The 22,223-nt window shown below is 49.6% G+C and overlaps 5 protein-coding genes and 1 non-coding gene across 16 annotated transcripts; 3 read left to right on the top strand and 3 right to left on the bottom strand.

The window, feature by feature from the left end:
* The first annotated feature begins 109 nt into the window (after positions 1 to 109).
* Ldaf1 (Lipid droplet assembly factor 1) lies at positions 110 to 1,322 on the top strand. Of its 3 annotated transcripts, none has more exons than NM_001272222.2 (4): positions 110 to 221; positions 407 to 584; positions 744 to 938; positions 1,008 to 1,322. In NM_001272222.2, the coding sequence occupies exons 1-4, from the start codon at positions 219 to 221 to the stop codon at positions 1,253 to 1,255; spliced, it is 624 nt and encodes a 207-aa protein (NP_001259151.1). In that variant the 5' UTR covers positions 110 to 218; the 3' UTR covers positions 1,256 to 1,322. The 3 variants fall into 3 exon arrangements, with proteins under 3 accessions (NP_001259151.1, NP_569957.2, NP_001259150.1); NM_130601.5 differs by having other exon boundaries at positions 744 to 956; NM_001272221.2 differs by having other exon boundaries at positions 110 to 308; positions 744 to 956.
* On the bottom strand, positions 859 to 1,253 carry asRNA:CR45929 (antisense RNA:CR45929). The gene has a single exon (NR_133505.1).
* A 52-nt stretch (positions 1,323 to 1,374) lies between the features above and the next one.
* Positions 1,375 to 10,620, top strand: arm (armadillo). 6 transcript variants are annotated; one of them, NM_057317.4, is made up of 7 exons: positions 1,375 to 1,511; positions 2,982 to 3,041; positions 5,268 to 6,907; positions 6,980 to 7,180; positions 7,241 to 7,513; positions 8,522 to 8,618; positions 9,902 to 10,620. In NM_057317.4, exons 2-7 carry the CDS (start codon positions 3,011 to 3,013, stop codon positions 10,189 to 10,191), a joined length of 2,532 nt encoding a protein of 843 aa, NP_476665.2. In that variant the 5' UTR covers positions 1,375 to 1,511; positions 2,982 to 3,010; the 3' UTR covers positions 10,192 to 10,620. The 6 variants fall into 6 exon arrangements, with proteins under 6 accessions (NP_476665.2, NP_476666.1, NP_599100.1 ...); NM_057318.4 differs by lacking the exon at positions 1,375 to 1,511 and adding an exon at positions 1,848 to 1,977; NM_134273.2 differs by lacking the exon at positions 1,375 to 1,511 and adding an exon at positions 2,411 to 2,640.
* On the bottom strand, positions 10,539 to 11,765 carry mRpL16 (mitochondrial ribosomal protein L16). 2 transcript variants are annotated; one of them, NM_001272219.1, is made up of 3 exons: positions 11,626 to 11,765; positions 11,478 to 11,543; positions 10,539 to 11,408 (listed from the first exon to the last, which is right to left on the bottom strand). In NM_001272219.1, exons 1-3 carry the CDS (start codon positions 11,672 to 11,674, stop codon positions 10,792 to 10,794), a joined length of 732 nt encoding a protein of 243 aa, NP_001259148.1. In that variant the 5' UTR covers positions 11,675 to 11,765; the 3' UTR covers positions 10,539 to 10,791. The 2 variants fall into 2 exon arrangements, with proteins under 2 accessions (NP_001259148.1, NP_525041.1); NM_080302.3 differs by having other exon boundaries at positions 10,746 to 11,408.
* Positions 11,766 to 12,070: 305 nt separating this feature from the next.
* Positions 12,071 to 20,708, top strand: trr (trithorax-related). Of its 2 annotated transcripts, NM_080301.3 has the most exons (7): positions 12,071 to 12,663; positions 12,727 to 18,014; positions 18,080 to 18,604; positions 18,684 to 19,279; positions 19,336 to 19,465; positions 19,520 to 19,702; positions 19,773 to 20,708. In NM_080301.3, the coding sequence occupies exons 1-7, from the start codon at positions 12,246 to 12,248 to the stop codon at positions 19,863 to 19,865; spliced, it is 7,233 nt and encodes a 2,410-aa protein (NP_525040.2). In that variant the 5' UTR covers positions 12,071 to 12,245; the 3' UTR covers positions 19,866 to 20,708. The 2 variants fall into 2 exon arrangements, with proteins under 2 accessions (NP_525040.2, NP_726773.2); NM_166911.4 differs by having other exon boundaries at positions 12,071 to 18,014.
* Positions 20,589 to 21,739, bottom strand: Coa8 (Cytochrome c oxidase assembly factor 8). Of its 2 annotated transcripts, none has more exons than NM_130600.2 (3): positions 21,398 to 21,739; positions 21,075 to 21,338; positions 20,589 to 21,001 (listed from the first exon to the last, which is right to left on the bottom strand). In NM_130600.2, the coding sequence occupies exons 1-3, from the start codon at positions 21,446 to 21,448 to the stop codon at positions 20,786 to 20,788; spliced, it is 531 nt and encodes a 176-aa protein (NP_569956.1). In that variant the 5' UTR covers positions 21,449 to 21,739; the 3' UTR covers positions 20,589 to 20,785. The 2 variants fall into 2 exon arrangements, with proteins under 2 accessions (NP_569956.1, NP_001259147.1); NM_001272218.1 differs by having other exon boundaries at positions 21,398 to 21,490.
* Between the last annotated feature and the right edge of the window lie 484 nt (positions 21,740 to 22,223).

Genomic DNA, 22,223 nt, shown 5'->3' with positions numbered 1-22,223 from the left:
ATTATTAAGAAACGCATCTTGTCTAATTCAAATTTAGTAAAAAAAAAGGTGGCAGCTCTCCCTCGATGATTTAGTTTCAGGGCTACGACGTCGATTATTTTTTGTTTATTTATATTGTTTTCATTTACTGTTGCTTCAAGCAGGCGAATGAACCTGGAACAGACTCCTCCTGTAATGCGCACAGCAACCGCCTGAGATTCTCGCAGTAGCCACGCAACATGGTGGGTACGGGTGTGAGTGAAGTGGGTGTTCCGGCATCTTCGGAAGAATCCGTAGATTTCGGCTGGAATCGGCATCGCAAGTCAAAGGTCGCGTTTCACGGACTCAGTGGCAGCCGGCATCTAATCACTTGGGTTCTTTGACTCACATAATATTCATAACTGATTTGATTTGATCGACTCTGCAGGCTCACTCGAACAAGGCTCGCAAAGCAGCCAAAGAGGCAAACGCCAAGAAGTCTGCGGGATCGGGAACAGAGAGCAAACCGGAGCACGTAAAGATACATGGCCCAGGCGATCGTAGTGCAGGAGTTCTGACTGGCGACCAGTTCCTGGAGAGCTTGCTCCAGACTCTCTACAGGTCATGTATGTCCACTAGTTGAAGTACTATCTGTAAAAGCGCTTAATTGCTTACTGCCACAATTAGTTACTTATATATGTACTACTCTGTACGGTTGTTAACCTGTTTTATGCATCACACCGCGTAACAAAAGTTGCCTTTGTTATAACGTTGCCATATTGCAGGGCTTCAAATCTGCCGCCTGGCAGATTTTGTGATGTCCGAGCTAGGTGGAAATGATTTCCTGGAGGCCACCGCGGCCTGGTGCACCCGGAATCCGCACGTTGCTATCTGCCTGCTAGCTGGTGGTCTTGTATTCATGCTGCCCTTCCTTATAATATTTGGGTTTGGAATAGCCACCATGGTTATGACCTTTACAGGTTTGCTGGTGCTAGAAGGTGCGTTCCGTAGTGTTTACCAGAGATCACGTTCTTATCGACTCGTTTTAGGCACACTCCTGACCATTGTGTCCATGGTGTTCTTCGCCTGCCTGGGAGGACTAGTCATAATGGTACCTCTCTTCGGTGTCGCCGCTGTTGCTGCCTATTTCGGATTTGCCCAGGTGTATGGCCTATGTGATGGAATAGAGATCCATAAGAGCGCGTGGGTCATGTTCTTTAGGGATCAACGGAAGGCCGGCGATCCGCCGCCAGCTGCTGTGACCATAACCGATGAACCCACTTCTACGACTGCATAAACCAATATTGCTTGCCCAACTTAAATATGTATTAAGAAATTAAAGACCAGTGTTTGAATACTTTTGGAAATTTAAAAAGTGCGCTTTCTATTTTGAAGCAAGTTGGCAGCCACCTGCGATAGAGGAGTTATCGGTTATCTGTTCTGCGCTCATATACACAGTTTTCATAGTCGGGGATTTTTGTCGAATTTAAATATCTAAGTGCGTCAAAAGTGCGTTAACCTGCCTTTGAGCAGATAAATTTACTTTCGAAGCGGTAAGTAATAGTAAAGTCATAGATATTTCTTTAATTCGTCGCCCAAAAACAATAGTTTTTGGTCGTACCTGTGTTGTCATACACCCTCATGTACACTCAGGTGCTTGTGTTGGTAAATGTTTATACAAGATAAACGGTGAGTTCGAGATAACATGATAACATGAACTAGAAATAAATTCGCCTTAGCTAAATTATAAATATTGTGAATTGAGTTTCTTAAGGATGAAATGCTATACAAATTTCGTGAGATTTTTGTGTTCTCAGAACAAAAAAAATTTGAAAAATTCCTTTGGCCTATCGCACAGGGCCCATCGAGTTATCGGGACAGCAGCAGGCCATCGCTAGTTGGGTTTCGTCGCCATATACACAGTTTTTCTCGAGCAGACAATTCGCTGTTATTTTGTTTCTTATAGCGTTTTAAATAAATAAATCCTGCTCTAAAGCAGACTTAAATTCCTTGGACGCGGTGAGTACTGTTAGTCGGTAGTGAATCCGTTTGGAAAGCCAAAGTTTCTGTGTGCCATGAAAGTTGGAAAGCCATGGCAAACAAGTCGGCGCGGGGGTGGGCAGGGGTTCGCTGGATGTGCGCCTGTGTATGTGTGTGTGTATGATCTGGATACACACAAACGGCATTTTTATGTATTCCTCCCCCGTAAATCGGGCGCTTGTTTTGTTGCTCGCTGGAATGTAAACAATGCCACAGACAGGAAATCGTTTTCTTCGAATCTAGAGGCAGGCTTATCGTTAGGTGTTTTATCTAATCGACAACTGAAATGGAGTTGGGATTCTTTCTGAGCTGCCTACGCGAGTATGTGTGTGTAGGCACAATCGTTTGGATGTGTGGCAACTCTGCGCAGCACTGCATTTGTATGCTGCACTGCCGCGGCCCTTTACTTTCTCTCCCAGTCTCTTTCCCTGTCCCTTTCCCGCACTCCGCACGCGCGGTGTTGCAAGTGCCTTGCTTTGCTTGCGCTCTCCGCATCTGGATTCTGTTCCGTTTAAACGAGCGTGCTGGTCGGTCGCATTTTCCGCTGCGCCTTTTTCGAGAGAAGTGAAAAATCCATTTTGTTTTTTGTTGGAGTGCATGAGATTTGAAAGAGTGCTAAACAAAGTAATTAAATAACTCAAGGTTCGTGGCCAAAGTCTTCGGCAGGTAGACACACACATACCCACAAATACCCGTTCTACCTGCGTAAGAATGTATTAGTGCGTTTGTTTGTATACGCAGCATATTTCATATTATGCTTCGGCATCTCAAAGCGGAAATGAGTTAAAAAAAAAGACCAACGACTAGAATAAGTGACTAACGGACGATATCTGCGTCTGTTGGCAGTCTGCAAACACAACAAGCCCTTCTTTCCGGGGCCCCCATTTAGTGGAGTTCCGTGGTCTCCATCCGAAGCACACACGAACTCCATGTTATTGACTGTCCAGCACATTACTCATATACTCTCCGTCTCTTTCTTGCAGGTGTGGTGTAAAGCGCCTCAATCACCAAGATGAGTTACATGCCAGCCCAGAATCGAACCAGTAAGTATTTCCAGCAGCGGTACTCTTCCCTTTCCCATCTTCCAGGGAGTATGCAAAGAGCATCAAAGTTAACTGTGTATCAGAGTGTTCCACTTTGGGCTTTTGTATACCCAGTCCAAATGCAGTTGTATACAGGATCCGATTTCATCAAATTAGAGATGATATTGCGTTTCAATGGACGCAATTAAGTCATGGTAGCTCTAGAGTTTAGAACATTTAGGATAAATAGTCAGAATACATGGCCCTATGAAGGGGATGCAACAGCGCATTGTATCTGTGAAACAATTATCCCCGTATCGCAATACAATAACAACCCCTCTCCAACGTTAAATGAGGGAGCGATGCTTGTTTTTGACAAATTTGGCAAATTTGACATAAAGTATTTGCTTTTGTCATTTGTTTCTGATATTCCCTTTGTGGGTTGTCTGCAGAATACAGGGTAACAACTATATCCATCCACCCCAGACAAATAATTTGTGTACATCTACATACTTGTAATGCTTGATGATCTTTTTTTTGTTGGGCCATCAACCACCAGCGGCCTGTGCTTATATCCGATTCATCAAAAAAAAAAGCGCTCCCTTCTACTTCGGAGTTTGAAATTTACACTTTTCCGCTGACGCAGTAAACGGAGTAGGAAAGAAGATTTCTTTTTGACACTTGATTTGCAGAGCGCGTTGGTGAGGCTCTCAGAGGCGCAGGAGAGGACTTCACCAAAGGGGAGGAGCTCGTTAATGCATGTTGGCTTCATTGAACTCCCATCACTTTTGCCACAGAAAGTCGAGGAATGTCAATATCTAGGACGACAGTAGTGAACAGTTCATAGCCATTTAGGAAGTGGCCTTTTAATTCGACCACTATTAAGTATTTAGTTTAGTTTTCAACTAATTGCTGTACAACCCCGAAACCCCCTTGAGTAGGCCGCTGCTCACTATCCTTTGAAACTCCATTCCCTCCCCATGCTATCCACTTACGCACACACACATTCAAGGACTCGTGTACTTGCACGTGGCACTCCAACCCACGCCACCCTTTTGCCATCGCTCCTTGGTCTTCTCCGGGGACCTTGTTCTCGTACCCCGTCTCCCGAACTCGCAGTCGAGTTGGCTGCACATTTTTCTTGGCTTCTGCCTTTGCTTTTTTCTGGCGCTGCTGCTGTGCAGAATTTAATTAGTAAGCGGCAACATGCAATTAAAGGCTCCGCCCGCGCCCTCCATCCCAACACAGTACTCCATTCAAGTGCGTGGCCCACTCGACGGATATGGCGAAGAAAAAACGCTTAATCGATTTGGGAAATGAAACGAAAAGCGATTACAGTATTACAGTCGCATGTGCTTATAGCGAACAAAATTCATCAGCTGTGGGCTAAACCATTTTGTTGAACTCAGAGACCACATTTGGAGACCTGGTCCATAGGTTACCAGCATGTTTCAATGCTGCTTTTTATGGAGTCATTTATATTCAGCACCGTGTTCGATCTATTGAGATTTGACTGTAGTATTGCAGAGTGGATGGCGAAGAGCAGTGAAGTTTGTAATTACGAATGCATACAGAAGGGGCGTGGCCGTGCTGTGTCCGCGCATAAGTAAAACAACAAAGGCAAAAAGCTGGGCCTGGAACGGCATAATTAAGACTGAAGTGGCAAACAAAACGCCCACAAATCCTTTTGCCAGTACCCTCTCATGTGTGAGCATCTGACCCCCTGCACCAAACCCATTCCGCCCAGCGCCCTGAACTTTCTGGGAATATCCTGCAGCGTTCAATTTGTCACGCTTCAAAGTTTTCCTTTTGCATTTTTTGCGCCGGCTGTTGGGATGCTGCTCACTTTGCTGTCAGTCGCTGTCGTTTCCCATTTGGCCATCTTTTAACGAAAGCGCATGCAAATGGGTTGCAGAGGGTTAAAGCGTGTGCATCCCCGCACCCGAATTCGTTGCATTATATGTAGATGGTGGGCTGCACTCAGTATTCCGTTCTACTCTGTCGTTTTTCCACTTCAAAAGGTTTTAAAAAAGAAAAGTTACCATGAATGTGTAGACAGATGTTAACAAGTTAAAGAAGAGCATACAAAAATTATTCTTACACTTCATTTCTGCTTCTTTGGGGTCTTATAACACGATTAAGTTGCAATGGAAATGATCGAAACACATCGGTGATTCGAGTTAGAAAAGTTGGAGTGTATATTTTTGTCAATTCACTCTAAAACGTTTTGCAATCAATCTTTTGCAGTGTCGCATAATAATCAATACAATCCACCTGATCTGCCGCCGATGGTATCCGCCAAGGAGCAGACCCTCATGTGGCAGCAGAATTCGTACTTGGGCGACTCCGGCATCCACTCGGGTGCCGTGACCCAGGTTCCATCGCTGTCTGGCAAGGAGGACGAGGAGATGGAGGGAGATCCACTTATGTTCGACCTGGACACCGGTTTCCCGCAGAATTTCACACAAGACCAAGTGGACGATATGAACCAGCAACTGAGCCAGACACGCTCCCAACGTGTACGTGCTGCCATGTTTCCGGAAACCCTGGAGGAGGGCATTGAGATTCCCTCCACCCAGTTTGATCCCCAACAGCCGACGGCAGTGCAACGTCTTTCGGAACCGTCACAAATGCTAAAGCACGCGGTGGTCAATCTGATCAACTACCAGGACGACGCTGAGCTGGCAACCAGGGCCATACCCGAGTTGATCAAGCTGCTGAACGATGAGGATCAGGTGGTAGTTTCCCAGGCCGCCATGATGGTCCACCAGCTGTCTAAGAAGGAGGCCTCGCGACATGCCATTATGAACAGCCCTCAGATGGTAGCCGCTTTGGTGCGTGCCATCTCTAACAGCAACGATCTGGAGAGCACCAAGGCAGCGGTAGGAACACTGCACAACTTATCACACCATCGCCAGGGTCTGCTGGCCATCTTCAAGAGTGGCGGCATCCCGGCACTCGTCAAGTTGCTCTCCTCGCCAGTGGAGAGTGTGCTGTTCTATGCAATTACCACTCTGCACAATTTGCTGCTCCACCAGGATGGCTCTAAGATGGCTGTGCGCCTGGCCGGCGGGCTTCAGAAGATGGTTACTCTGCTGCAACGAAACAACGTTAAGTTTCTGGCTATCGTCACAGATTGCTTGCAAATTCTGGCCTATGGTAACCAGGAGAGCAAGTTAATAATTCTTGCCTCCGGAGGGCCCAACGAACTCGTGCGCATTATGCGCTCCTACGACTACGAGAAGCTTCTGTGGACCACTTCGCGGGTACTGAAAGTGCTCTCCGTTTGCTCCAGCAACAAGCCGGCCATCGTGGATGCCGGTGGAATGCAGGCGCTGGCTATGCACTTGGGTAACATGTCACCGCGCCTTGTGCAAAACTGTTTGTGGACGCTCCGCAATCTTTCGGATGCAGCCACTAAGGTGGAGGGCCTTGAAGCTTTGCTCCAATCTCTCGTCCAGGTTCTGGGCTCGACCGATGTCAACGTGGTCACCTGTGCCGCCGGTATCCTTTCAAATCTGACGTGCAACAATCAGCGCAACAAGGCCACCGTTTGTCAGGTGGGCGGTGTGGACGCCCTCGTCCGTACTATTATCAATGCTGGAGATCGCGAAGAGATTACCGAGCCGGCTGTATGTGCCCTGCGTCACTTGACCTCGCGTCATGTGGACTCTGAGTTGGCCCAGAATGCCGTACGCTTAAACTACGGACTATCGGTGATTGTAAAGCTATTGCATCCACCATCACGCTGGCCCTTGATCAAGGCCGTCATTGGACTCATACGCAATTTGGCCCTCTGTCCGGCCAATCACGCCCCGTTGCGGGAGCACGGGGCCATCCACCATCTGGTGCGACTGCTTATGCGCGCCTTCCAAGACACAGAGAGGGTGAGTTAGTTATAGTGGAAGCATAAGTTGGAGAGAATAATTATGACGTCAATTATACTTGCAACCTTGCAGCAACGTTCCTCGATAGCCACCACTGGTTCACAGCAGCCGTCCGCATACGCTGACGGCGTTCGCATGGAGGAGATTGTCGAGGGCACGGTGGGGGCGCTACATATCCTGGCCCGCGAGTCTCACAACCGGGCACTCATTCGCCAGCAGTCGGTAATACCGATCTTTGTACGATTGCTGTTCAACGAAATCGAGAACATACAGGTGAGATCGAAGTTTATCTTGTTGTGACTCAAGTATACTATGAATATTTTCTTACTTTAGCGCGTGGCTGCTGGCGTTCTTTGTGAGCTCGCCGCTGACAAGGAGGGCGCCGAGATTATCGAGCAGGAGGGCGCCACTGGGCCGCTGACCGATCTCCTGCACTCGCGCAATGAAGGCGTGGCCACATACGCCGCCGCTGTTCTCTTTCGCATGAGTGAGGACAAGCCGCAGGATTACAAGAAGCGGCTATCCATAGAGCTGACCAACTCGCTGCTGCGCGAGGACAACAACATATGGGCCAATGCCGACCTGGGCATGGGTCCCGATCTACAGGTGCGTGCTAAGTAGGCTAAGCAAATTCGACGTCCCCGGGATTCCGGCTTTTTAAACGCCCTTCTTGTGTTCCATTGAATCTGATTTAAAAATGCAGCGCGTTAAGCGAAATCTGTACATAAAATTGTAAATTTGTAGAGAACCTACTTTAGTCAAGCATTATATAATGGTATCCAGATTAAGTATCGACCTATATATCGCTTGCTTACGATTTCGATAACCTATTTTTGAATTTCCATTTCATTTGGGTTCATTTCGTTCGGTTTTTTGCTTTTCTTGTAAACCACCAATCGATAGACCGTATATGTTAGTCGATAAGTAGGTAGTTGTAGATGAACGCCGATTACAAATACGGATTCCGATTAGTTCTGATCATATTTGATTGATACCCTCCCCAAACCACACAACCCAACCTCACCCCCTCCACGATTCCTCCGAAAACAACCCGACCAAAAACATACTTACATGAATTTCAATTTGTATAATTGCTGCGTCATCGCGCTCTTTGTTTATGTTTAATTTTGATTTTGTAATTAATTCACGTTTGTTTTACTTTTGTTCTTTTCTTTTTTTCCTTTATGTTTACTTTGTGTGTGTAAAACCAAAACAACCCAAAACAAAACAACAAATCACTATAAACACAACTGCAACGGTAAATGAAACGCAACAACAACCGAAATGACGGATAATCACTGCACCAAAATCTCACCAACAACAACAATCCAACAATGCGACTCTCACTCTCTGTCTCGCTCTCGCCGCCCCGATACCACAACAACCTCACCCCACTCTCTATTCCTCTCGCTCACATTCACTTGCAAACTGGCGTTTGCGCGTGTCTTCTTCTTTCCTAACAACTTTTCACTTCTGATCCATCCCAACAAAAAATAAATGAAAACGAAACTGTAAAAAATACATCCACCACACAACCACACACGTACGATCACGCACATATCACGCAAACCGACCGATAAACCGATAAACAAACACGAATTCGATCGATCACAGGATATGCTTGGACCAGAAGAAGCATATGAGGGCCTGTACGGACAAGGTCCGCCCAGCGTGCACAGTTCACACGGAGGTCGCGCATTCCATCAGCAAGGTATGTATGTCATATGCGTAAGAAGAGACCCTCGTACCCATCGTACCCCTCGAGCCACACCCCAAGAAGAAGAATCCTGCATAACCCCACTAAAAAGTAAACCAACGGAAACGTTAACAGGTTCAGACAATTCGAAAAATCCTCGGGACCAGCCCCAAACCCCCGCATCCATTTAATCGTTATCATGTCTGTTCATCATTCAAATATGCACTTGTTAATCGAAACTAAGACGTTAAGCTCACTTTAGTTTCTTCAGTGTGAGCGAAACCCTCTTCCACCCAGTTCCCTCGCTTGATCTCAATATCTCTGTCTCCTTGCTCGTTACCCCCTAATATCGTTAAACCCTTGAGTTCCACGGCTGCATGCGAAGGAAGTGAATATAACTCCGCCTGTTTCCATTTGCGGTATACAAACATTTGTCGATAAATCCAAATCTTGTGCATCCGATGCCCGACATTGGGCGCCAATTATGTCAATAAGGGATAATAGGGATAAACTTCAGTCTTTTGCGGGATTACTTCCCCTGCTCTCTCACATTTGGAAAAGAATATCTATCTCTCCGGACTTTACACGTAGCTTGAAGATTTTTGCACTACACACACACACGAACACCGATCTACCACAAATAACCACAGAGTGCAACCTTAAAAAATAAGGATCGTGAATAGTAAAGAAACACATACGTTTCTTTGATAATTTCGCAAATTTATTGTTTTGTATAAATCTATTTTGTTTCCTTTCATTAGACGGCTTTTATCTTTAAGGTCTCCCTCCATGAAGGAGCAGTAATAAACTTTATTTCGGTTCATACTGCATGTCACGTAGCCTGCGATAATCGCATAGTTTTAGCCACCCACAATCCATATATTTTATGGTGTATATACTCGTATCTAGTTTGTAAGCCGTGTGTGCATGCAAGTTTCAGAGGACGAATTCCAATCGACAATAACGCGTCCATGTCGTGTCGTATTTTAGACGTATTTAGTTCTTTTTAAGCAGTATTCAACGACAGATTTTTGTTGTTTGATACTCTAGGTTAATGTTAAAGGGTCGTCGTGTACGAGTGGAGTCTGCATTTCGTTTGAATCGGCATAAATCCAATAAGTGTGTTGGAAAGATGCATTTTAGATGAGTTCCCGATTAAAGCGAGCAGCAGTGAATCCACTTTTGCAGGACTTCAAGGTGTCGCACCATCTGCCAGTTGACGGCTGGCGGAGATTGTAAATCCTCTCCACTAATCACAATATTCCCTATCATTCTTTGCCCATCTCGTTTGTTCACAGGATATGATACTCTACCAATAGATTCGATGCAGGGTCTGGAGATCAGCAGCCCAGTGGGCGGCGGCGGTGCTGGCGGTGCTCCCGGCAATGGTGGAGCTGTAGGCGGAGCTAGCGGCGGCGGTGGTAACATCGGCGCCATTCCGCCTAGCGGCGCACCAACTTCGCCCTATTCCATGGACATGGACGTTGGCGAGATTGATGCCGGTGCATTGAACTTTGACTTGGACGCCATGCCGACGCCACCCAATGACAACAACAACCTGGCTGCCTGGTACGATACCGATTGTTAGACAAGCCGAGCTAAGGGTAAGGGTCGAGTATCCATTCGACCCCATAACATAAAACACACGAATTCCCATCCCTGCACAATAGCCCTCTTCCACCGGCTTTGATTCCATCCCGGATCCCGGAATCGCGATCACCGAAACTTGACTAGATCAACGAAGGTGTGGATTTTACTTGACAAATACGAGGAGCTGCGGCAGGTCAAAGTTCTGCTTCCAGAACTGAAGTCCGTGGGAGAAGGCTATTTGCTCACACACCATACCCCGCGACAAAGCATACACACACGCATACATGCATAATATTATACATTTATTATAATGCGAACGAAACGGCAAGAAAAACATATTATATGATGCATTACATATTACCCACGTAAACGAAATGGAAAATTAAACAAATGTTTGCAATAGAACTCGTACATTTCCCTTCATATGGCGTTTTTCTTATTTGCTCCACAATTGGGTGCCGCAGAGTCACGGCTTGGAACAACGAGCCCTAAGTTCGAAGTTCGAACCTACTTTAAGATATTTCCAGTTTTCAAAAGTACTTGAAACAGTTTCGTAACAGATTAACGAAGGATGGCTTTATTAATTGAAGCTATACATCTACAGGTGCTTGCCGAACCACTTGTGGTCCACGGGCGAGAGCCAACGGTGGCAGCCGCTGAGGTTGTTCTGGATCACGTACTTCATGGTAAAGGGGTTCTCATTCTGGCGGGTCTGTTCCTCCTCGGCGACGCGCTGTTCGTCGAGCATCTCCTGGGAAACGACGGTGGCCTGGAAGGGCAGCTGGTTGGCCACCTGCTGCAGGAACTGCTTGACCTCAACGAACTCGCACTTGCCGGCTATCTCGACAATGACGCGACCGGCCTTGATGGGGGTCACGTAGTGGTCGATGGCTCCCTTTCCGCCGCCCATCCGTTGGCCCTGGCCCTTCTTAGTGATCGGCTGCCAGGGTGCGGGAACGCGCCATGTGGCGAACATAGTGTTGACGTTCATCTTGCGTCCGATGGTCAAACGCATCATTTCGTAGTGGCCCCAGCGCAGGCGCCCTCCGCCAGTGGCCACGATTGCGTACTGCTTATGGAGCAGCGTGTTGTGCACCATCTCCGGACCGCGCATGTATCGCAGGCGCTTCTGCATCTTTGGCGGACGGATGTTTGGCGGCAGCTGGGGCTGGCGCTCAATGACCCTCAGCTTGGGTCTCTCCGGCTGCTCCACATCTGGGGGTTCCCACATTCATTCATTTATTGCTCTAAATTCATTGTGCACATTTAAATGCAACTACTTACTCTGGTATTTAATAGGCGGAGCGAAATACTTAAGACCGGCTGTGTTGACAATTGCCATGTTGCCCGCTGCAAAGAAAAGTTTAAGTGGTTTGTTGCAAACTGTTATCGGATTGGATGTGGCTAGGCAGGAAGCGCCACTGCAACTTACACGCAAGGCTTTGCTTAAAGAGCTGGGAGACTAACTTTAATGAGAGCATGGTGAGTTTATGTCAAAATATATTACTTATTTATAAAATTGTATTGTGCAAAGATGTGTTGCATCAACGGCCACCGTTGCCAGATCGAGCTAATAAATGTGGTGCTAAAAACATATATCGATAGACCACCGATTGGTCGAGTGAGCTGACGGCCCTGTCCAGACTATGGTTTATTCTTGCAGTTGAAAATGTGCCATATTGCACGTGGAACACAATAATTATGTTATGTATTAAAAACTTCTGAAGTTAACGAAAAATGATTGCTGTACAAACGTTATTCGATTGCAACCGCCATGGCGATATGTTGAAATGGGATGGGAAAAGTGGTGGGTTTCTGAGTGGAAAACCAGGGATGGGTAAGAACGTTTCAGGGTAATGGTCGTTTTACCATCTGGTAACACTGCTCTGCATACACGAAAATAAAATTTTTTTGACTAATCGTGCATGTTTTCGCTCGGTAAAAAAAAAAGCAGGCCGCGCGAGCCCTAGCTAGCTAGACCGCCGCCCTTCCCGTCCCACGAAACGCAGCGCATCGCATCCGGCGTTCCGCGTTTCCACTTGTGTGTTTGTTATGAATATACCGAAGGTGACAACATCGCTTGGTGCCGCCGAAAAGGCGAAACCCGAAAGAGTAGCATCCGTGGCCGCCGCTGCCTTCAATGCGGTCAGCCTGCAGAAGCGCAGCGGCGACGACACCGCCACTCCGGCGGAGGATCCCACGCGCAAGAAGGCCAAGACGGAGCTGCTTCTCGGAACTGGAACGGCAGCGCCCAGTTTGCCCGCCAAAGCGTCGAGCACCGCGCCGCAGCAGCTCCTCTACCAGCGGAGTGGACAGCAGGCTAAGGCGCAGGTAAAAGCTGCGTCGGAGCCGCAGGATGTCGAGACGGCGGACGGCGTCTGGGACGCCCGCGATCAGCAGATCATAGTGTGCAACTTCGGCTCCGGCACTGAGATGGGTGCCATCAAGGCGGAGGACGCTGACAAGCAGAGTGAGTACAGAATCAGCACTCCAAGGAACAGTCAATCTAACCCTTTGCTACACCGAAACACAGCCTTTACCAGCTTTACCAAAAAGGAGGGTGCCTCATCGTCGGCCTCGTCATCATCGTCAACCGCGTCCGTCATTTCCATCGAGCCCAGTGGCTCGGGGCAGGATCATGCTGAAAACTCCGGCAAATCTGAGGACCTCGACTACGTACTGATGCCAGCCAGCGGCGCGGATAGCTCTACATCTGTGGGTAACTCCACCGGAACGGGAACACCAGCAGGAACGCCTATTGGAGCTACTACCTCCACCATTATTTTAAACGCTAACAACGGAACGGCAGGAGTCAGTGGAGCCGGCACCACTACAATCCTCACACAGAAATCCGGTCACACGAACTACAACATCTTCAATACCACGGCCACTGGTAGCCAAACGCCCACTACAACATTGTTAAACCGGGTGAATCTTCACCCCAAGATGAAAACCCAGCTGATGGTTAACGCCAAGAAGCTGTCGGAAGTAACGCAGACCACGGCGAAAGTGTCGATTGGCAACAAGACTATATCGGTGCCGCTGCTCAAGCCGCTGATGAGCGCTAGTGGAGCGGCCACAGCCGGAGGAGCCACGATTGTAGAGAGCAAGCAACTGCTGCAGCCGGGCGGTCAGGTGACTACCGTAATGAGTGCTGCGCAGCAAAGCGGTGGTCAGCAGGTCCACCCGCACGTCCATTCTCATGCACATCACAACTTTACCAAACTTATCAAACGCGGGCCAAAAAATAGCGGCACCATTGTCTCGTTTTCGGGGCTACAGATCAAGCCGGCGAACACCAAAATTGTGGCCACCAAGGTGGTGAGCAAAAAGATGCTGCAACTTCAGCAGCACCAACAACAGATCCAACAGCAGCAGCAGCTTCAGCAGCTGCAGGTGACCAGTGGTGGAGGCCTGGCTCCGCCCACAGGCAGCATAGTGACTATCACCACCACCAACCCCAGCCAAACGTACGCAATGGTTCAGGATTCCGCAACTGTGGGACCTGCGGCCCATTCGGAAGACGATGCGCCAGCGCCTCGAAAGATTACAGCCTACTCGGAGAACCTTCAAAAAATTCTCAACAAGAGCAAGTCCCAGGAATCGACTGGAGGCCCGGAGGAGTTCACCAACATCAACAGCGTGGTGATTAAGCCGCTCGACAAGAATACACTCAATTGTCCACCCAGCTTTAACATCTTTAAGCAGCAGCAGCACTCACAGGCTGCTCAAAGCCAATCAATCTCCGCGGTAGGCAGTGGAGCAGGCACACCCGTGACGTTTACCATGGCTTCGGGGAATGCCTCAGATCTGGCCACCACCTCCACCGTTTCCGTTTCGGCGGGGACCATCTGCATAAACAGTCCGATGATGGGCACGCGGCCAATAATCTCCATTCAGAACAAGAACATATCCCTGGTGCTGTCCAAGACGACCATGGCCCAGCAAAAACCGAAGATGATAACTACAACCACGTTGTCCAGTCAGGCGGCGCTGCAGATGCATCATGCTTTGATTCAGGATTCTAGTGCAGACAAGGCGGGATCTTCTGCAAACTCCGGATCAGCTACCTCGGGAGCTTCAATGCAGCTGAAACTAACGACCGCCAATACGCCCACCAAACTCAGCGTTAGTCTGGCTCCGGACGTAGTCAAGCTGGAAGAAGTTGGCAGCGAATCTAAAGCAAAGCTACTGGTCAAACAGGAGGCGGTTGTGAAGGATAGCACTGGTACTCCGACCAGTGAGGAGCGGGCTGAGGAGATCGGCACGCCGGAGAAGCGTTTGAACGCCAATGCCACAATGACGGCTATTAACCAGGTTCAAAATCAGTCCGCCAATCAAATTCAAATGGCCACATCTACCTCAACTGCCTCGAATCCCAGCACACCCAATCCTACAGTGAACGCCACACCTATGAACAACCAACGCTCGGCAGCGGAGGATAATGCACTTCTAAAGCAACTGCTCCAAAACAACAGCAGCAGTCATAGCCTCAACCAGATAAGCATCACTTCGGCTCACGTTGGTTCCGCCTCAGCTTCGGCACCTCTTTCCGCCCGCAAGGTTATCAACGTACGGGCGCCCAGCATGGGGAAGGTCAGAAGTTTGGAGGATCAACTGGCACGTCCGGTGATTCCTCCGGTGCCCACTGCCACGCAGGCGGCAGGTAGTAGTAGTAGCAGTGGATCTGTGGCCACGTCCACCACCACCACAACAGTAGCTAGCGGAGGAAGCAGCCAACAGGTAGCCACCGCCTCAGCGACGGCTCTACCTGTTAGTGCGGTCGCAATTACCACACCAGGAGTGGGAGGGGAGGCAAAGCTGGAGCAGAAATCCGATCAGCCAGCAGCAATTATGCAGAATCAGAGCCAAAACCAGGCGCCTCCACCACCACCGCCACCACAGCAGCAGCAGCAGCAGCAACTACACCAGCCGCAGCAGCTGCAACCGTCACCCCACCAAGTCAAGCAGACTGTGCAGATTGTGTCGAAGGAGACGTCGTTCATCTCAGGACCCGTTGCTGCTAAAACACTAGTGACGGAAGCCACTTCGAAGCCGGCTGAACTACTACCTCCTCCGCCTTACGAAATGGCCACTGCTCCTATATCGAACGTCACCATATCCATATCCACCAAACAAGCGGCTCCGAAGGAACTGCAGATGAAGCCCAAGGCGGTAGCTATGTCACTACCCATGGAGCAGGGCGACGAATCGCTGCCAGAGCAAGCGGAGCCGCCGCTTCATTCGGAACAGGGAGCTACTGCAGCGGGAGTTGCACCTCACTCCGGAGGTCCCCTTGTGTCTGCGCAATGGACCAATAACCATTTAGAAGGAGGTGTAGCCACCACAAAGATACCGTTCAAGCCTGGAGAGCCTCAAAAACGCAAGCTCCCCATGCACCCACAACTGGACGAAAAGCAGATCCAGCAACAGGCAGAGATTCCCATAAGCACCTCCCTACCAACAACTCCGACTGGACAAGGTACTCCCGACAAAGTACAGCTGATCTCAGCGATTGCCACTTATGTAAAGAAATCCGGTGTCCCGAACGAGGCACAACCCATCCAGAACCAGAGCCAGGGCCAGGTGCAGATGCAGGCGCAAATGCAGGCGACTATGCAAGGACACCTGTCTGGGCAGATGTCCGGACAAATCTCCGGACATGCCGCTGGACAGATACCCGCTCAAATGCATTTGCAAGTACAGCATCAGCTCCATATGGCAGTTCATCCACAGCAGCAGCAGCAGCAACTGCACCAGAACCAACCACAGAATGCGACGATTCCCCTTCCAGTTACTGGACAGGGTGCAGTGCCCATCCCCGTGCCCACCATGGAGAGCAAGGCAGGCGACCAAAGGAAGCGCCGCAAACGTGAGGTCCAGAAGCCGAGGCGCACAAATCTGAACGCCGGACAAGCGGGTGGAGCTCTTAAGGATCTAACAGGTCCACTACCGGCAGGTGCAATGGTCCAACTGGCAGGAATGCCGCCGGGGACCCAGTACATACAAGGCGCGGCATCAGGGACTGGTCATGTGATCACCAGTACCGGACAAGGAGTTACTTTGGGAGGAGTGGGCGCCAGTACTGGAGCCAGTTCCTCGCCCATGCTCAAGAAGCGGGTTCGCAAGTTCTCCAAGGTAGAAGAGGATCACGATGCATTTACCGAGAAGTTGCTGACGCACATCCGCCAAATGCAGCCGCTTCAAGTTCTGGAGCCGCATCTCAATCGCAACTTTCACTTTCTTATCGGGAGCAACGAGACTTCTGGAGGTGGTTCGCCCGCCTCAATGAGTTCTGCGGCTTCTGCCGGATCATCATCGGCTGGAGGAGGAAAGCTGAAGGGCGGATCTCGAGGCTGGCCACTGAGCAGGCATTTGGAAGGTCTGGAGGACTGTGATGGCACCGTTCTCGGCCGCTATGGTCGAGTGAATCTGCCAGGGATACCCTCGTTGTACGATAGCGAACGCTTTGGCGGAAGTAGAGGTCTAGTTGGTGGATCTGCACGAACCCGTTCACCCTCGCCAGCAGAGTCTCCGGGAGCAGAAAAGATGCTACCAATGTCTAGCATCCAAAATGATTTTTATGACCAGGAGTTCTCCACGCATATGGAGCGCAATCCTAGGGAACGCCTGGTGCGGCACATTGGAGCCGTCAAGGATTGCAATTTGGAGACCGTAGACCTGGTGGAGAGCGAGGGCGTAGCTGCGTGGGCGACTCTTCCACGACTTACCCGCTATCCGGGTCTAATACTGCTCAATGGAAACAGCCGTTGCCATGGACGGATGTCGCCGGTCGCACTGCCGGAGGATCCGCTGACCATGCGCTTTCCCGTGTCTCCACTGCTTCGATCCTGCGGCGAAGAGCTGCGCAAGACACAGCAGATGGAGCTGGGAATGGGACCGCTGGGCAATAATAATAATAACAATTACCAGCAGAAGAACCAGAATGTGATACTCGCACTGCCCGCCTCGGCATCGGAGAACATAGCCGGCGTGCTGCGGGATCTGGCCAATCTACTGCACTTGGCGCCCGCCCTTACCTGCAAGATCATCGAGGACAAGATTGGCAACAAGTTGGAGGACCAGTTTATGAATCAGGACGATGAAAAGCACGTCGACTTCAAGCGACCACTGAGTCAAGTGAGTCACGGTCATCTGAGGAAGATCCTCAACGGGCGTCGTAAGCTCTGCCGCAGCTGCGGAAATGTGGTTCACGCCACTGGGCTGCGAGTTCCTCGGCACAGTGTTCCTGCCCTAGAAGAGCAACTCCCCCGGTTGGCTCAACTGATGGACATGCTGCCAAGAAAATCGGTTCCCCCTCCTTTTGTGTACTTCTGCGATCGCGCCTGCTTTGCGAGATTCAAGTGGAATGGAAAGGATGGCCAGGCGGAGGCGGCTAGTCTGCTGCTTCAGCCAGCCGGCGGTTCTGCTGTAAAATCATCCAACGGAGACTCGCCTGGCAGCTTCTGCGCCAGCTCAACTGCCCCAGCGGAAATGGTGGTCAAACAAGAACCGGAGGACGAGGATGAGAAAACGCCGAGCGTACCGGGCAACCCCACAAATATCCCCGCACAGCGCAAATGCATTGTGAAGTGTTTTAGTGCTGATTGCTTCACCACGGACTCGGCGCCATCCGGACTGGAGCTCGACGGAACTGCTGGTGCCGGAACTGGGGCTGGACCGGTCAATAATACTGTGTGGGAAACAGAGACCAGTGGGCTGCAGTTGGAGGACACGCGGCAGTGTGTCTTCTGCAATCAGCGTGGTGACGGCCAGGCAGATGGACCCTCGCGACTGCTTAACTTCGATGTGGATAAATGGGTAAGTAGAAAGTGTAACCCTAATGATTGATTGCATCACAGCTTAATGTACACTTTCACATACAGGTTCACCTTAACTGCGCCCTGTGGTCCAACGGCGTGTACGAGACGGTGTCTGGGGCGCTGATGAACTTCCAGACAGCTCTGCAAGCGGGACTGAGCCAGGCGTGTAGCGCTTGTCACCAACCAGGCGCCACCATCAAGTGTTTCAAGTCGCGCTGCAACAGCCTGTACCACCTGCCATGCGCCATTCGCGAGGAGTGCGTCTTTTACAAGAACAAGTCCGTGCACTGCAGCGTTCATGGTCATGCTCATGCCGGCATCACGATGGGTGCAGGAGCAGGCGCCACGACTGGCGCCGGATTAGGAGGCTCTGTGGCAGATAATGAACTGAGCTCCCTGGTTGTCCACCGGAGAGTTTTTGTCGATCGGGATGAAAACCGTCAGGTGGCCACCGTCATGCACTATTCAGAGCTAAGCAACCTGCTCCGTGTGGGCAACATGACGTTCCTGAACGTGGGTCAGTTACTGCCGCATCAGCTGGAGGCCTTCCACACACCCCACTACATCTACCCCATTGGCTACAAGGTGGTAAGTACAAGTACCAGCCGGTCGGCCGCCATGTTTATGAACAGCAATCTTAAATCCCGTTCCTCTTCCTCCCCCATAGAGTCGCTACTACTGGTGCGTGCGACGACCCAATCGTAGGTGTCGATACATTTGCAGTATCGCAGAGGCCGGATGCAAGCCCGAGTTTCGCATCCAGGTGCAGGACGCCGGCGACAAGGAGCCGGAGCGCGAGTTTCGGGGCAGTTCGCCCTCGGCGGTCTGGCAGCAGATTCTGCAGCCAATCACGCGACTGCGTAAGGTGCACAAGTGGTTGCAGCTCTTTCCCCAGCACATCAGTGGTGAGGACCTATTTGGCCTAACGGAACCGGCCATTGTGCGAATCCTGGAAAGCCTCCCGGGCATTGAGACGCTCACTGACTACCGCTTCAAGTACGGTCGCAACCCGCTTCTTGAGTTCCCGCTAGCCATCAATCCGTCTGGAGCGGCGCGTACGGAACCCAAGCAACGACAGCTGCTCGTCTGGAGGAAGCCGCATACGCAACGCACGGCCGGCAGCTGCAGCACGCAGCGGATGGCCAACTCGGCTGCGATTGCCGGAGAAGTGGCCTGCCCGTACAGCAAGCAGTTCGTGCATTCGAAGAGCTCCCAGTACAAAAAGATGAAGCAGGAGTGGCGCAACAACGTCTACTTGGCGAGGTGAGACATTAGGTCCTAGTCAATAACCACTGATTACTTAAGCTCTCATTTTCTAGATCTAAGATCCAGGGTCTTGGCTTGTATGCAGCTCGGGACATTGAAAAGCACACCATGATAATCGAGTACATTGGCGAGGTTATCCGCACCGAGGTCTCCGAGATACGCGAGAAGCAGTACGAGTCCAAGGTGGGTTTCGCGACCATGTTTTCTTGTAACTTTGACTAATCTCTGATTCCCCAGAACCGTGGCATCTACATGTTCCGGCTGGATGAAGACCGCGTGGTGGACGCCACTCTAAGCGGCGGGTTGGCGCGCTACATCAACCATTCGTGCAATCCCAACTGTGTTACCGAGATAGTGGAGGTCGATCGCGACGTGCGGATCATAATATTCGCCAAGCGGAAGATCTATCGCGGCGAGGAGGTGGGTCCCGCAAATAGAAGTGTTTCGCCTGTACCTTAACTCACAATATCTCTTAAATTCTGTGCTTTAGCTCTCGTACGACTACAAGTTCGACATTGAGGACGAGTCGCACAAGATACCGTGCGCCTGTGGAGCGCCCAACTGTCGCAAGTGGATGAACTAGAGTCGGGAGGAGCCTCTAGCGGAGGACCAAAGGAAGCGCAAGAAGCGGCGGCGAGCACGTCGCTCCCAGTGAACAGGAACAGGAGTAGAGACAGGAACAGGAACAGGACTTGTATCTGATCAAGTAGCTAGATTCGCTAAGCATTATAGTTCGTGTACATTTATATATATATATATATATATATATATATATTTATATATATATAGTTTATATGCTATATGCAGATATGCTCGTGGAGAGCATATGACCTTGTAAGTTTTGTATATGTGCCCACTGTAGCCAATTCGTATCCTTTATATCGCTCTTAAGTGCAAAAGTGGAGAGTGTCTTCATAGTTTAAATTGAATAATTGCTATCGTTTCTACATAGAAAGAATATAAATGTTACTGCTAGGACACGACCACCCCTGTAATGTATTTCGGACCCCCTCTCCTCACACAGTCGCTGGAGCACCTAATTTTATTTGTTTTAGCACCATCTCCACATTCATCACTACCACCATTGCAATTATCGCGAGGAAACTGACCGCCCCGATGGCCAACCCAAAACTTGACTTTATGCGTGTGTGCCTTCCCCTCTGTTTACCATTATTATTATTATCATAATTGTAGCGGTTATCTTTCAATATTCGGCCACTTTACATGGGGAGCGATCCTTCTTTCGCTGCGTGTATCGTGCGCAACCTTCTTTGAATATATACACTGATAAGGATATGAACACCTACTTCTATTTTATTTTATTTAAATAGTTTGCGATTACTTTTAAGTACATTAACTAACTCCGAACAACGTGTATTTTTCATCCCCTTAAATAGTAGCTAAGTAAATTTTATGCCACCATTTTACGCACGTGATCTTTTATTCCAACTTATTGCAAACGGCAAACTGGAAATTACGAAATGGGGACGACAGATATTGCACCTAAGATCTTCGCTTGGCCAGCGCCAGAAGCCTCTGGAGCTGGACTGCGGCAGCCAGGGTGAGTATGTCGAAGTTCTTCAGGTACCAGGAGATGTTGTACATGATGTGGATGCGCCAGTTCTTGTCGAGGAACGCTTTGTAGAAGTGGCTCATCTGGTCCGCGGACACTTCGCTGGTTCCGCTTTCCTTGTGCAGGCGGATGAAGTCTTCCTTTTCCTGTAAACGAACCAATTCGAAAGAGACGACATTAGCGGACTAGAAAGAGATGGCACAGTGGTCGTGGTTGTACCTCGTAGAAGCGCTTATTGTGTTTTGTCCAGAAGTCCGTGTTCCATGCCTCCACCTCGATCCGCTTAAGACGCAGGCTTCTTGCCAGCCGCGTCTCCTCATCGCCGTAGTGCCGTACGTACGGACGTAGGTTTGATTGCGCGTCTGGCGGTCCTATATAGTCGCACTTCACCGTCTTGGGATCGGGCTTGTGTGGCAAACCGACGACGGGTTTTTCTTGTGGCGGTGGACATCCCGGCTGCACTGCGGCATAGCACCGCGGTAGCTGTGTAAACAAGAAATTGAAAATCCGAATCCTATAAGGCAACACACTCATGGACTCACGCTGAACTGGAAAAGCGATATCCGGGGCTGGCACCTAAAACATTTGTTCATTTTTCGGTTATGTTATGTGAGGTGCAGTGTGGCCGACTGTCACGCTAGGCAACAGATTAAATATTGATGCCAGCAAATATTACGGGCATTCGCATGCGATTCTCGACTGAATATCTGGAGTTCAGAAACCAGTAGCCAGTAGCCAGCCAGCTGATACATGTCGACAAAATCAAGAAACAGTTTCTTTTTCCAAAATGGTCGCATATTGCATGTTTCCAGTCGCAATTGAACCAATAGGAATGCAGCCTTGTGAACAGTTAGACCAAAGCTTAAGCAAGAGTATCAGAAGAGATGTGAACCCCTCTTGTTTCCCTGTTCGTGACACGCAATCGGCACGTCATGCTCGAGCAAATACCAAAATCCCTAGTAATTTGCTTGCGTTGTGAAAATAAAACGATATACATGCACATCTCTAAAAACAACGTAGAAACAGAGGCTAGTACACTTTCTGTTTATTATGCTCGCCTCATGATTGCAACAAGAAATCTACTGTCGCAATTCGATGCTTCAAAATTATTTCGGTCAAAATGGGCAAGATTATCGACTGTAGACACCAGGCGAACAGAAAACGTTGGAGTACGACCGCTGATCGCTCTGAGAAATTAAACAGCCGTTCATTGTCAGAAGGGGTCAACTCTGGCCAATCAACATTAAGCACTATGGGAAAGAACCGTTCGATTAAGTCCAGTCAACGCCTAGAGATACGTAAACCATTTGTTTCATTGTTCGTGTCACGAATTAGGCACGACATATGCGAATAAGCCAAAATTTCCCA

The sequence above is a fragment of the Drosophila melanogaster genome, chromosome X, assembly GCF_000001215.4.
Source record: "Drosophila melanogaster chromosome X".
Taxonomy (NCBI): domain Eukaryota; kingdom Metazoa; phylum Arthropoda; class Insecta; order Diptera; family Drosophilidae; genus Drosophila; species Drosophila melanogaster.
This window is presented reverse-complemented; position numbering and strand designations above follow the sequence as displayed.